The 13,536-nt window shown below is 42.7% G+C and overlaps 1 protein-coding gene across 1 annotated transcript in view; it reads right to left on the reverse strand.

Moving 5' to 3' along the window:
* Positions 1-13,182, reverse strand: part of LPCAT3 (lysophosphatidylcholine acyltransferase 3) — a 34,764-nt gene extending 21,582 nt beyond the window's left edge. Inside the window, exon 1 of the mRNA XM_004692917.2 lies at positions 12,965-13,182. Within this exon, the coding sequence (XP_004692974.1) occupies positions 12,965-13,115 (151 nt within the window). The 5' untranslated portion in view covers positions 13,116-13,182. The remainder of the gene's footprint in view (positions 1-12,964) is intronic.
* Between the last annotated feature and the right edge of the window lie 354 nt (positions 13,183-13,536).

Raw genomic sequence — 13,536 nt, forward strand, 5'->3', positions numbered from 1 at the left:
GTTTCTCAGCCTAGGAAAAAGTTAGTCATCCATCAGTGGAGGCCCTCGGGAGAATTTCAAGTCTCACAGGAAGGCCGCAGAGGGGTGAGGGATACCCCCTTATGCTTGAGCATCTGGACTACAGTGTTTTTTTTTTTTTTTTAAAGATTTATTTATTTATTCATACAGAACTGGGGTACAGGCCAGAGGCTCAGGGGCGGTGAGAGGCTTCACCAGAGACAGAGTGGGGAGCAGAACAGGCAGATCGACGAAGTACACTGCTGAGGGGAGCAGCGGGCGGGTCAGGAGAGGTCTGGCTCGCCATGTGGTCTCCTCCGGGGCAGGCGGCAGGCGGGAATCGAACTCATACGGAAGTGGCTTCAGATTCTCAGTGCTGTGCTTTAACCCGCTGCGCCACCAGGGAGGGCCAGGACTACAGTGTTTTTCTATGGTACTACAGTTTGGTCAAATTTTGTTACTTTTGATAATTTTTTCTAAATATTTGTCTGTTTGTGTAGGAGAGCTGGGCTACAAGCCAGAGATGCAGGGAGGGCGCGATGAGAGGATTCACCAGAGACAGAGTGGGGAGCAGAAAGGGCAGACCTATTGAGATACACTGCTGAGGGAGCAGCCGGAGAGACAGGAGAGGTCTGCTGCGCCATGTGGGTCAGCTCCCTGGCGGGGGATCGAACTAAGACCTTCGTGCTGATAGCACTGAGACTCAATTTCTAGGCCACTAGGGCCTAGGGAATTTTTCTACAAAAATGTATACACTGAAAAAATGTTAAAGCTCAGGTTGTTAACTGAGCTTCTTTAATTTAATGAATAGGACAGGGGTAACAAATGTTTAGACTGACTCTGAGGTACTTCAAGACAGACATGCCTCTCCCAGCAGAGAGAACGATACCCTTGTTGTCCCTATTCAGTGCATTTTACAATGCCTTAACTCTTTGTAAAGTAGCAAACCCCAGGGTTGCAACTTCTATCCCCAACTTTCTGAACAACTATAATATCCCCAGAAGTAGGAATCAGAGTAATCCAGTTAAGAAATTTGGCTCTCCAACTTGTTGAACTATTTACATACTTTCTATCTTAATTTCTTCATCTGTGAAACAGGGAGGATGCCAGCCATCTTACAGGCTGTTGTGCCAACTTAAAAGAGAAAATATTTGCAAAGCATCACACGAGTACTTGCTTGAGGCCACTTTAAAAGTATTTGCTCTGTATGGACAAATACTTTATGTATCTGTATCTAACTTCTTAAAATGTGACTATTAATAGTTTGAAGGCGTAAGACTCAGGCTCAAGCCTCAAACCCAGGGCTGGCCTTTGCCCTCCTCAATCTGACTTAACAAAATTCAGCCTATAGCAAGTTTCAATAATAAGTCTAATTTGTACTCAACTTCCTCAGTTGCACTCTGAGAAAGAAGCAGATTTCCAGGAGGCTAATAAAAGCTTCAGTATCAAGGTCCTTTATCTGCACTGCTTCCCCCTATTTTGAGACCCCAGGAGGGGCCATAGGGAAGCTAACAGGTTTACATGGTCTTGTCTCTATGTATTTTAAAATTTTATTTATTTGTGCATACAAGAGCTGGGGTGCAGGCCAGAGGTAGGGGTGAGGGTGGGGGAGCTGAGAGGGTTCCCAGAGACAGAATGGGGAGCAGAACAGGTGGACTGACTGAAATATACTGCTGAGAGGGGCAGTGGATGAGACAGGAGAGGTCTGCTTTGTCTTGTGGGTCAACTCCCTGTCTGGGATTCAACGCATTCTGCAGTGGCTGCATGTGGATGGCTTCATAGTACTGTGGCTTAACCCGTTGCGCCACCAGGGAGGCCCATGATTCTGTATATTTTGTAAAACTTATATATTGCTTTTGTATTATTTTTAGTATAGTAGGTTCCCAAGATGATATAAATTCAGGTTCCACAAATCCTGGATTATTTAAAACAAAACAAAACAAAACAACCACGAAACCCTCATAAAACCAAGCACCACAAAACCGGGCAAATGACTAAAAATGCTGTTGCCACTCCCAGAATTCCTCAGGTGCTAGGCTTTACCCAAGGGTTTCCAAACAACAGGCACATTCCTCTAGTAAGATCCAGTGGAGTGGGGGTAGGGAGGTTGGGTGTGGGGCTGAGAGGCTGGCAGGATTCTAACAGGATTGCCAGTGGGAACTGGGGGGTTAGGATTAGTATTTCAAATATGGAAGAGATGGAGCTGTGACACTGTCAGTCTGAACTTTGGGACACAATGCCACCCAATGTTCGGGTTAGGGTTCACCTTTGTGGAGTAGGTGAACACAATGTAGCATGGAAATCTTTTCCAGTATGTTGACATGTTAAAAATGTATATTAATGTTTTTGGAGCTTCCCTATGGCCCAGCAATCCCACTCCTAGGTATCTACCCAAAAGACACAAAAACACTGATTGAAAAAGATACCCGCCCCCCCCATGTTTATTGCTGCTTTATTTACAATTGGAAAGACATGGAAACAGCCCAAATGCCCAAAAATGGATGATTAAAAAGATGTGGTACATATACACAATGGAATATTACTTAGCAACCAAAAAAAAGAAACACATGTCTTTTGCAGCAACATAGATGGAGCTGGAAAAGATCATGCTTAGTGAAATAAGCCAGAAAGAAAAGGAAAAATACCAGATGGTTTCTCTCATAGCAGGAATATAACAGAACAGGCGAGAAAATAATGATAATGATGAACAGTCATATACCAGACATTTTGTGGGGGTGGAGTGGGGAATGGGATCAAAAACAGTGGGGGGAGGGAAATGCACTGGGCTATGGTGATTGCACATGGGTGACTTGGTGATGGGAAGCCCAAAGGGATTACAACTGAGATAGAAAAAGGCACAGAATGATGTAAAAATAAACTATTATAAAAAAATGTATATTAATGTTTTTACAGTGGTTGAAATGTGAGGTACACAAAACCAACATGAGGCAGATGACAGAATGCAGCCAGAATCAAGGCAGGCAGGGAAGGTAGAGGGTCACAGAGAAGAGACAGATCCTGTATTCTATGTGCTAAAGCTACCTGTTCCGACCAGAGTGCCAGGAGTGGGAGCGAGTCACCCAGCATGGATGTGCACTGCCTGGGAAACCAGGCCCCAGCTTCCTCTCCTCTCTGGTTTGTCAACTCCCTATCCTAATTTCATGCACTTTTTCTTATTATTTTCTTACTCCCCCCCTCCCTTTTATAGACTTGAAGCGCCTTACCCCCATTTAAACATGCTTTTTGGATTTTACATTTTGTGGTACTCTCTCCAAAATGTCTGAATAGTGTGTGACAACTTGGGGGTTTCTCCTTTTTTATTTCCGAACCTGACCTTCCATGAAGGACAGGTTCTTAACTCCTGTAGTGACCTGACCTGGACTGAGGGTGCCCACAGGTTGTCCTGCCACATCACCAGGTGACTTAATGCACATTTTCCCCCCCAAATACTTGTCAGGATAAATTCTCTCATACCCCAGTTGCCAGATCTAATCTCTGTAAATATAAACAAGGTAGAGGCTTCTTTTTCTCAGGGCAAGTATTTTTTTCCAGTAAATGAAACAATAAATTCTTTCTTGCTCAGCTAAGATTCTACTAGGAGAAAAGATAATAGCAGGCCTCTCTGGTGGTACAAGAGGTTAAGTCTTAGTATTATGAAGCTATTACCAGTCATTATGAGTTCGATCCCTGGCCAGGGAGCTGACCCACATAGCACAGCAGACCTCTTCTGTCTCATCCACTGTTCCCCTCAGTGGTGTATTTCAGTAGATCTGCCTGTTCTGCTCCCCACTCTGTCTCTGGTGAATCCTCTCACCCTCCCCTGACCCCACCTCTGGCCTACACCCCAGGTCTTATATGCATAAATAAATAAAATAAATCTTAAAAATGATAATAGCATCACACTCCTTAATTATCCTCATGAGTCTGAATAGGTGTAATTGTTGGGTTCTCTCACTTTCTACCTATGTGATCACACAATTCACAGCATTTTAGTGTATTCACAATGCTGTGTAACCATCCCCACTACCTAACATTTCCATTACTCCAACACAAAACCTTGTACCTTTTAGCAGTCACTTTCGATTCAGCCTTCTTCTCATCCTTTGGCAACTGATAATCTGTCTTTATGGATTTGCAAGCCAGCAAGCAGAGGCCAGCTGGAATAGTGCCTTTAAGGCTCCTATGACATTTACCTCAGACAAATGGAAAAGATGAATTATTTTTGAATTGAAAGGTGCTTCAAAGAAGCAGAATCATACAACATGTGGCCAAGTGAATCTGATTTAACTTAGCACAATGTTTCGATGCTGTAGCCGGTAGCAGCGTTTTGTTCCCTTTTTATGGCCAAGTAATATTCCACTGTATTAAGCTAATGTTTTATCGGTCCATCAGTTGATGGGACAACTGGGCTATTTCCATATTTTGCCTGTTAAAATAAAACTATGAGCAATTTTGTACAACTTTTTGTGTGAACATATGCTTTCCATTCATTTGAGTATATACTTAGGAGTGGAACTGCTGGACCATACTATAACTTTGAGAAACAACAAACTCTTTTTCATAGTGGCTATACCACTTTACACCCCACATTCTCACCATCACCTGCTTATTTTACCACTTGTAATTATAGCCACACTAGTGGGTGTGTAATAGTATGTCATTGTGATTTTGATTTGTATTTCTTGAATGACTAATGATGTTAAATATCATTCCATGGCTTACTGGCCATTTGTATGTCTTCTTTAGACAACTGTTTATTCATATCCTTTGCCTACCTTTGAAGTAGATTGCTTTTATAGTAAATTTATAAGAATTCTTGATGTCTGATCATCAGACCTTTTATCAAATACATGATTAACAAATATCTTGTCATTCTGTGAGTTATCTTTTTACTTTCTTGATATGATAGTATCCACTGAAGCAAACAGGTTCTTAATTTTGATGAAGTCCAACTTATCCCAGCTGGAAATGAGCTACTCTCCTTTTTATATCAGCATCTCAGCATTGAAGATCTAGGGAAAATTTTCAAAAAGACTAACAACAACAACAACAACAAGATATGCTTTAGAGTGAAATAAAAATATACATACCTTTAAAATATAAAATAAGAGGGTAACACTTGAAGAAATTTAGAGCTTTTGATAAGATGATGATCTGGGCCATCATACTAAATTGTTGGGATTTTAGAATAAATGGTATAAACATGCTGTCTAGGAGCTCCTGAGTTTTGTTTTCGTTTCTTCTTCAGAAAAGCCAATGAAGAATTAATAAGCAGAGTCAGATTACCTTTTCACTGAAGAGGGAGGATTTCTAGTGGCCTATGATTCAATACTTTTAGTCAGGGCTTCCTACCTTTGTATTCAAATGTAATCTATCTTTTCCATTTGTCATAGGAGCCTTAAAGGCACTCTTCCAGCTGGCCTCTGCTTGCTAGTTTGCAAAGAGAAGTTTTATATTTATGGACAGACATCCAGAGTGGTGGCCAAGTCCATCTGAGTTTAGAAATGCTATCACACCAGAAATTGGAAACCTCAAGAGCTCTCAGCTATTTACCTCGTCGACACAGATGGACTTATATGAATATGGAGGGAGGAGAATTTTAACCTTCTGGGATCTCAAAGTTCCTTGGGTTTGTGTACTATGTGCAAATCACTACTTTTTAAATAGTGAATTCTTAATTGCCTTCAAAATATCTATCTCACAATTTATTTTATGTAGCAGTTATGACCATGTTGCATTTCTTGTGAAAATGCCATAGCAACAAAAATACTTGGTACCCAGAAGCATCTTTAATTGCTTTTTATTTTTAATTTAAGCTAGTTTATGGTTCAAGTGGGGCTTTTAAATAGTCTACTTGATGACTTAATGAATCAAGAATGAAACCTGGTTTGAGTCTGATCACTGTCCTCCTCCTCTTCTATCCACTTTATGACAAACTACCCCTGCAGTTACAATGCTATGACGCTCCTATTAGCAGTCTCTATTGTGAACAATTATATGTATTTCTTAGAATCCTTTGAGGTACACCAAATATCATAATCCCTTCTATTTTACAAACACCGCTTGAATAGGAAGAGCTTAGATTTAAAAACAAGTCCATTTTAAGCCAAAGGACTTATCCTTTTTTTTAGTGTCTTATTCTCCGCCCCCCCCCCCACTTTCTCATTTGGGGGGAAATTTTTCATAGGGAGAAATCAAGGTCATACAATATCCTTTGAGTTATACAAATTATAGACAGGAAACTATTATTGTTCCACCAAGTGAGCCTTAAGTCTCCCCACCCTTCACTTCAGTTGGGAAGATAGCAAAACACACATCCATCCACACATCCCTACCTTAAAAACGCTAAGCTTGAGAAGGACAGTTTGCTTAGAACAGCTTTCTCTGGCAGCTGCAACCAAACCAAAGCTCTCAATTTTTGTGATGCAAATCACAATTCATTAGCTGAGTTAAAAAACATGAGGAGGAGCCCTCCCTGGTGGTGCAGCAGGTTGAAGCACAGCACTAAGAAGCTACAGCCACTTCAGCAAGAGTTCGATCCCCGCCTGCCCCGGAGGTGACCCACACGGCTGCAGACCTCTCCTGGCCCACCCGCTGCTGCCCGCTGCTCCCCTCAGCAGCATACTTCTCAGTTGGCCAGTTCTGCTCCCCGCTCTGTTTCTGGTGAATCCTCTCACCACTCCTGCACCTCTGGCCTGTACCCAAGTTCTGTCTGCATAAATAAATAAATCTTTTAAAAAACAAAAAAACAAAACAAAACAAAAAAACATGAGCAATCCATGAAGGGAATGCTGTATTGCTAAAGGTGGCTGATGAAAGACAGAAGTGGAAATATGGAACCATTAGCCCTATAATTTATGAAAGAAATTCCTCTATATTTAACTTCATCAAAAGTGTGAAGCAGATGGTGTAGGTAATGATGATAGTTATGGCAATATGCACAATAATAATACGGAGATAGTACTCTTACAATGACGCTAATACCATGGTTCAGTAATAGTGAGAGCTGAAGAATAACAAGTGATGCTGGCAAGTGTGGACATCAAGGCCATAAAGAGAGAAAAGAATGAAAAGAGAAACAAAAGAAAGGCAAAAATTTAAGATATTTGTCAGTGCCCAAATCATAGATTTATAATAACATTTCAAAAAGTTTCAGGTACTATATGGATACCAAGTGTTACGAAACAGATACAGGTCTTCCCCACTATTCTAAAATACAGTGTTCCTATTTGGGATGACATGGTAGGTTATTGGGTCTAGGAATACTATTATCTATTAACTTACACGGAAAAAAATTTGGAGAATCCAGACTCAAAATAGAATGTATGAAATCATCCCACCCAAGGACAGTCTACTTCTGCATAGTGAGGGAAACCTGTAACCGGAGAACTAAGTTAAGCCTGCAATCCTCAGACCTCAGCACGATCAGTATAACCTGGCAGGCCTGTTAAAACATATGTTGGGGTTTCATACCCTATAGTTGTGGGGTAGACCCGAGAATTTGCATTTCCAACACATTCCCAGAGATGACAGCGCTGCCGGTCCCAAAACTTCACTTTGAATCTCCGTAAAACAGAGGGAGATGGGCCCTCCCTGGTGGCGCAGCGGGTTAAAGCACAGCACTGAGAAGCTTAAGCCACTTCCTCATGAGTTCGATCCCCGCCTGCCCTGGAGGAGATCCACATGGCGTGGCAGACCTCTCCTGACCCGCCCGCTGCTCCTCTCAGCAGTGTACTTCGTCGATCTGCCTGTTCTGCTCCCCACTTTGTCTCTGGTGAATCCTCTCACCCTCCGCATCTCTGGCCTGTACCCCAGTTCTGTATGAATAAATAAATCTTTAAAAAACAAACAAAAAAAAAAACAGAGGGAGATGTATATTTGTTCAGAGAGAAGGTGGTAGTGAGTGTGATGCAGTAATAAACTCTGAAAGGGGAGTTCCTCTACTTGTAAAACACAAACAATGTTGTAAACCAACATTACCCCCAATAAAACATTTAGTATCAGATGGTAACTACTGAATATTTTTGTTAAATAAAAATTGTGCACATAATTTCACGGACCCAGAGGTTTCTTGCCTTGGCAAAGAAATGATTCTATTTGACATTAAAGTTATAAGGGCATTCAAAACATAAAATTTGGTACAAACTAAGCTATTGGAGTGATAGAAAGTAACTGGAAAAATATATCTTTAAAGAAAGCTCCAAACAGGAAGCTTTAGATTATGATGAAATTTGTGGCAATGAATTAAAAGGAAAGAAAAAGTCTAAAAATATAAACCATGGAATTTTAGAATTGGAAGAGGTCTTTAAAGTCATTTAGGACAATCGTTATAGTAGTTGAAATTTTGGACACTGCTTGGTCAGAAGTTCCATTTTTGAGTTAATACTGTTTAATTTCCGTTCAAGTTGGCTTTGGTCTCTCTATATTGTAATTTCAATGCTACTGGAGAAAGCTTCTTGCACGGAATAAATGGGCTGAGTTCTGAATGGCTGGTGCTGACTTTGGTCCAAACGGAACTAACTGCAGGGTCTTCTTTGATTTTAAAGGTTGCTAAACTCAGCTGCTCTTTCTGAATCTCTGAAGAGAGACTCCTTATCCTCAAGTGCAATTTTTGATCAAACTAACAACCAAGCCACAATCATGGCCAAGATGAGAGGAGACACTTATACACAGCAGCCCGCCATCTGTTCCCTTTGGCCAGCTCCAGCTCTGCAACCGAGAGGTGTCTTGTACGCTGATTACATCTTGGTTTGACCATGCTGACTGAATGCCATGGGCATTTATCCTTTCTATCCAGGCACACTTCTTCCAATCCTGCTGCAGTAAAGAGCTCCAGAGTTGGGCTATGAGCATAGGCAAGTTACTTAACTTTCGCAGGCCTATCTTTGTTTCCCATCTGCACAAGGGAGATGATAACAGTGCTGTAATTATCTAACACATAACTGGCAGGTTTAGGTGAGAGTATTGCCTGCAGAACATTTGGGACAACTTTTGGCATGCAGCAAACCCTTAACAAATGTCAGCTATTATTATTATCAACAAGGATAGCAATACTCAACCAGCATGAATTGGATTCTCTTGCCTCTCAAGAAGTGTTTCTATGTCATTTTATCCCTTTCCTTCAGCTCTCTCCTGAGCTCAAGACCGGGCTTTCCAGCTCTCAAGGTACCTGGAAGTGTCTGGGAGCCTAAAGCCATCCAGAGCCAGACCACTACCTGGTGCTGAACAGTATGTGACTCTCCTCTTTACCTCTCTGCTTTTGCGCAAGAAACCATCATTTTCTAGCCACCCAGGCGGAAGAACTGAATCTTTTATTTTTAACTACTTCTATATCCTCCACTTCATCAGTTGCCAAGGCATTCATGCACACATGCTCTTATTCACCAAATATTTAGTGAGACTTTTCCCTAGGCCCCAGGTACTGTGTTGAACTCGGGTTACACTGTGGTGAACAAAATGACACATTTCTGCCCTCATCTACAAATAAGTCATTACAAACTGGTATCTGTTCTGTGAAGGAAATCTTAGTCAGCATGAATACAAAGGGGACGATCACTTAAAATGAGGATCAGGTAAGAATGCTCAAATGAAGGACAAATTGAAGCAAGACCTGAAAGCTGAAAAGGAGTCTTTCAGGAGCACAGTAAAGAACAGTGAAGGCAGAGAGATCAGCAGGTAGGAAAGCTCCCGGGTAGGAAAAGGCTTAATGCCTTTCCTGAGGAAGTGGAAAAAGTGGCTAAAAGGTTGTGAACTTGCTGGAGATGACCTGCAGCAGCAGGCAGGGGCTTATCAGCCATGTATGAAGCCTCCAAAAAGGGTCCGAGCAGGAGAGACACAGGAACAGGCCCCTCAGTCTGCTTCTGGAGAATGGAGACTAGAGGGAGCAAGAATGGAATTAAAGACCAGTCAGGAGGCTAGTTGGACGCTTCTGGAAACAGAAGGTCAGTGGCTGTGGGGATGGAGAAGAATGGTGCACCCGAGACACAAGAGATAATATTGATAGGACGTGGTGACTGGGACGTAGGGAGAGGGTAAAAGACAGGTGACAAGGTTGATTCTTAGGGTTCTGGTATAAGCAGCTGAGCGGATTGAAAGAGCTTACACAATGTGCCTTTTGAAAGTTTCTGTATTCCAAAATATTTATATGCTTTCCCCTCTTCGTACAACCAACTTGCTCCAAGTCATTAAAACTATTTAGCTAGTTACTTCCTTCTCATTGGTTTTCCTACCTGTCTACACTGTCTTATCTTCCCAATATAGCTGCAGTCACATTATTCCCCATGGAAACACCTCGATGACTCCCTAAACACCTACTGAATTAAATACAAACTCCTTACCTTGCTTTCAAGGCTACAGCCTTATCTTACAACTTTCCTACTTAAGTCCTGTTGTCAAAATGGACTATTTCCTGCTTCTCGAACATGTCGCCAGTGTCCTCCCTCAGTGCCTTTGCCGATGCTATTCCTCCTGTTTAACCAGTTCAATCTGCTAAAACCTTATTCATTTAACCAAAGTTCATTAAAAGTCCTATCTTTAAATCTCATAAGACTTCATTATTCTCTTAGGGCACTTAGATTTCTCTGCCTTTTATTGTGGTTATTAGAGAACTTATCTCATGCCCATTCCCCTCCCCCTCATGGGCCATAATGCTGCTCAGCACACAGCCCTATTACTCATTCTGCACTATTGCCCTTGCCCTGGCGGCGTCAAGCACAGCGCTTCATCTACAGCAGGTACATTTTCTTGATTTTATTAGGTATAATTCACGTTATTAACTGTGCTAAGGAGTGATGAGACCCAAGCTGTTCATGGGAGATGTTTTCCAGTAGCACCAGTACTCAGCAAAATTCACCTCTGGTCAAACTCTGCAGCCATACTCAACACACACACACACACACCCCTTTTAATAGTCTCCTGGCTGCTCAAAGTACTCCAATGTAGTTCTCATAAGCTTACTCTTTCCTTGAAATATTGAATATTAAAAATTACAGCCTGACTCTAGATTTCCCAGACTACTTGTTACAACCATTAATGAGTCATGAAATCATTTTAGTGGGTCATAAACAATACTACAAAATTACATTGAAAATAGCTAAACACACTGACTATAGTAAGGATAAGTAATGATCCCTAAGTTTTAATTTTTAATATATTTATACAAATATGTGTGTATTGGATCATGACGTAAAATATATTTCCTACCATGGACCCCAGTCATAAAAATCTGAAAGCTAGTTCTTTCATGTTCTGTGACTCACCCCAAGATCAGCACACCGAACTCAAAGGTTAAGAAAATGAGCCTGACTATGAAAAGTTACTACTTCCACTGTAATATGCGAATGCCTCCTATAACTGACGCTTCTCTCAGGCTTATCTGCATTTATGTGCTTTTAACTCAAATTAATTTCAAATTGACAGCGAACCTCCTCTTTAATGACTATAAACACACTTAATTGTCAATTACAATCCCAACAAATAATTGGCTCAGAAAGGAGGAGGCAGGAGTAGGAAGCTCAAAACTGGTATCGTGCAAAGAACCCTAATTGGGGTACTGATAAATTTGGGTTAGATCTAGATGACAGAGGAGGTCACATAACCTAAAATTTCACAACTCTACATGGTAGGGAAAAGGTGACCTTTATTTGGAAGACAAGAAGATCATCTTGGTTCAATATCTAATAGGCAAATAATGCTATTAGCCTAGATTGTTTAAATATGAATTAATGCTTCTCCCATTATCTGGATCCAGTTAACACCCTTCGGTGAGATTGAATGTCCAAGTCTCCATTGAGTAGTGGATAAAATCCAGACTGTTTTTCTAGCATTTCAGACTTCTCACATCTGCCTAACTTTATCTCAACTACTTCTGGTTCAGATCTCTAGCCCTCTGCCCTGTCCCAGTCCTGTTTGTTTAATTTTTCTCCACCCCTACTCTCCTAGTTAAAGTCACATAACCTTCATAAAACCTTGCTACTACTCAAATATTTATATATCAGACCTTGACCTTTGAATTCCTAGAACAATCCTATGTGATAGGCATTATCTTACAGTTTCACAGATAAGCAAATAGAGGCCCCCCAGGGGTTAAATTGCTTTGCCTGCCAGGGTCCCACAATTTCTAAGTGGCAGAAGGACTGGGTCTAATTTGCTTGCTTTTCGAGTCCATGCTATTTCCCCTCCTTCACTGGGTCATGCTGCTTCCATATATTAAAAAACCATGGAGTCAGGATGCAGGAAAAAAGCCCATAAAGCAGTTATAATACAGCTTGTTGTGACATAAATTCGGATACACCACTTCCTTTGAAGCATATGAGTAATAAGTGCTTGGGGTAGCAAGGATAGTTTTAAGGCGGTTGTCAGTCCTGTTGTCTAAACCCAACATTTAAATATAATCCTGGGAAATTGAGAGGTGGGTGGTTAAAGTGTGTATGTGTATGTGGGGTTAGAATATGGTATAAGAAGGGAATTTAGAAACGGGACAGAAAAGCGATGAAGGTATAATATAAGCAGGCGATGCACAATACAGAGGCTCAGAATATGGAAATATGAGATAAAGGACGCTGATTTCTAAGTTAGGGGGCCTTATCTATGCCTAACGAGAGGTGTGAGCATGAGAGGGTTGATGTTAATAACCCATTACACATGGACAGAGAGCAAGACCAAAGAGAGGGACAAATAAGGACAGGTCGTGGGGACACGGGGTAGATCATGGCTTAATGAGGGGATGGTGGCGCCAACTGAGGGCAGAGCAAGGGTCGAAGTGAAAGGCGAAGAGTTCAGAGGGCACAACGCCCCCTGACTTCAGACAAGACTTGTCTCCCTCCCTCTCAATAGCTGGGTGGTGTCTTTAGGATTCACATTCGCAATCCACAAAGCCCCCTGGAGTGGCTCAAGGAAGGGAGGGGGGTCAAGTCCCCAATCCCCGCGGACTCCGCGATGGGGCGGAGGGAGGCAGGAGGGTCCTTACCGAGGAAGATGGAGATGATGAGCCGCAGCGCCTGTTCTGACGCGCCCAGGGACGTCGCCAACTTGTTAAGGTTCAGGTCCTCGAAACCCCACCGCAGCACCCTCGAAAGCTCCGCCACCGTTCCCACGTCCCCCTCAGTTGCGGACGCCATCTTAGCTTCGGGCGCCCCCCAGGGACCCCCCCCAGCTCCGCGCGCCCCGAATGTGGGCACAACACAGTAGCTTCACCCCCAATTCCGGCCCGGAGCCCGCCCACGGCGTGCGCATTGGTTGCAGACCCGCCCAGAGGCACTAGGCTCGCTGGTTATTGGTCAGTCCGTTCAGGGGGCGGGGCCTAGCGCCGCAAGGTAGGTAGGGGGCGGGCCTAAAGGTTTGTAAGGCTAAAGTGGCTCCCGCCGAGAATGATCGCGGGGCGGGGCGGGGGCGGGGCGGGGGCGGGGCTTGGAATGGGAACTAGAGTTGCGATTGGAAGAGTCTAAAGCCGGCGGAGAGGTGATTGTACCACACTGGGCTAACAGCTTAGGGGCGGAGTCGGGGAGGGCATGAGCCCGGCCGGCTCGTGCGCTGCCTTTC

Source organism: Condylura cristata, unplaced genomic scaffold (genome assembly GCF_000260355.1).
Source record: "Condylura cristata isolate star-nosed mole 26May11 unplaced genomic scaffold, ConCri1.0 scaffold00034, whole genome shotgun sequence".
NCBI lineage: Eukaryota > Metazoa > Chordata > Mammalia > Eulipotyphla > Talpidae > Condylura > Condylura cristata.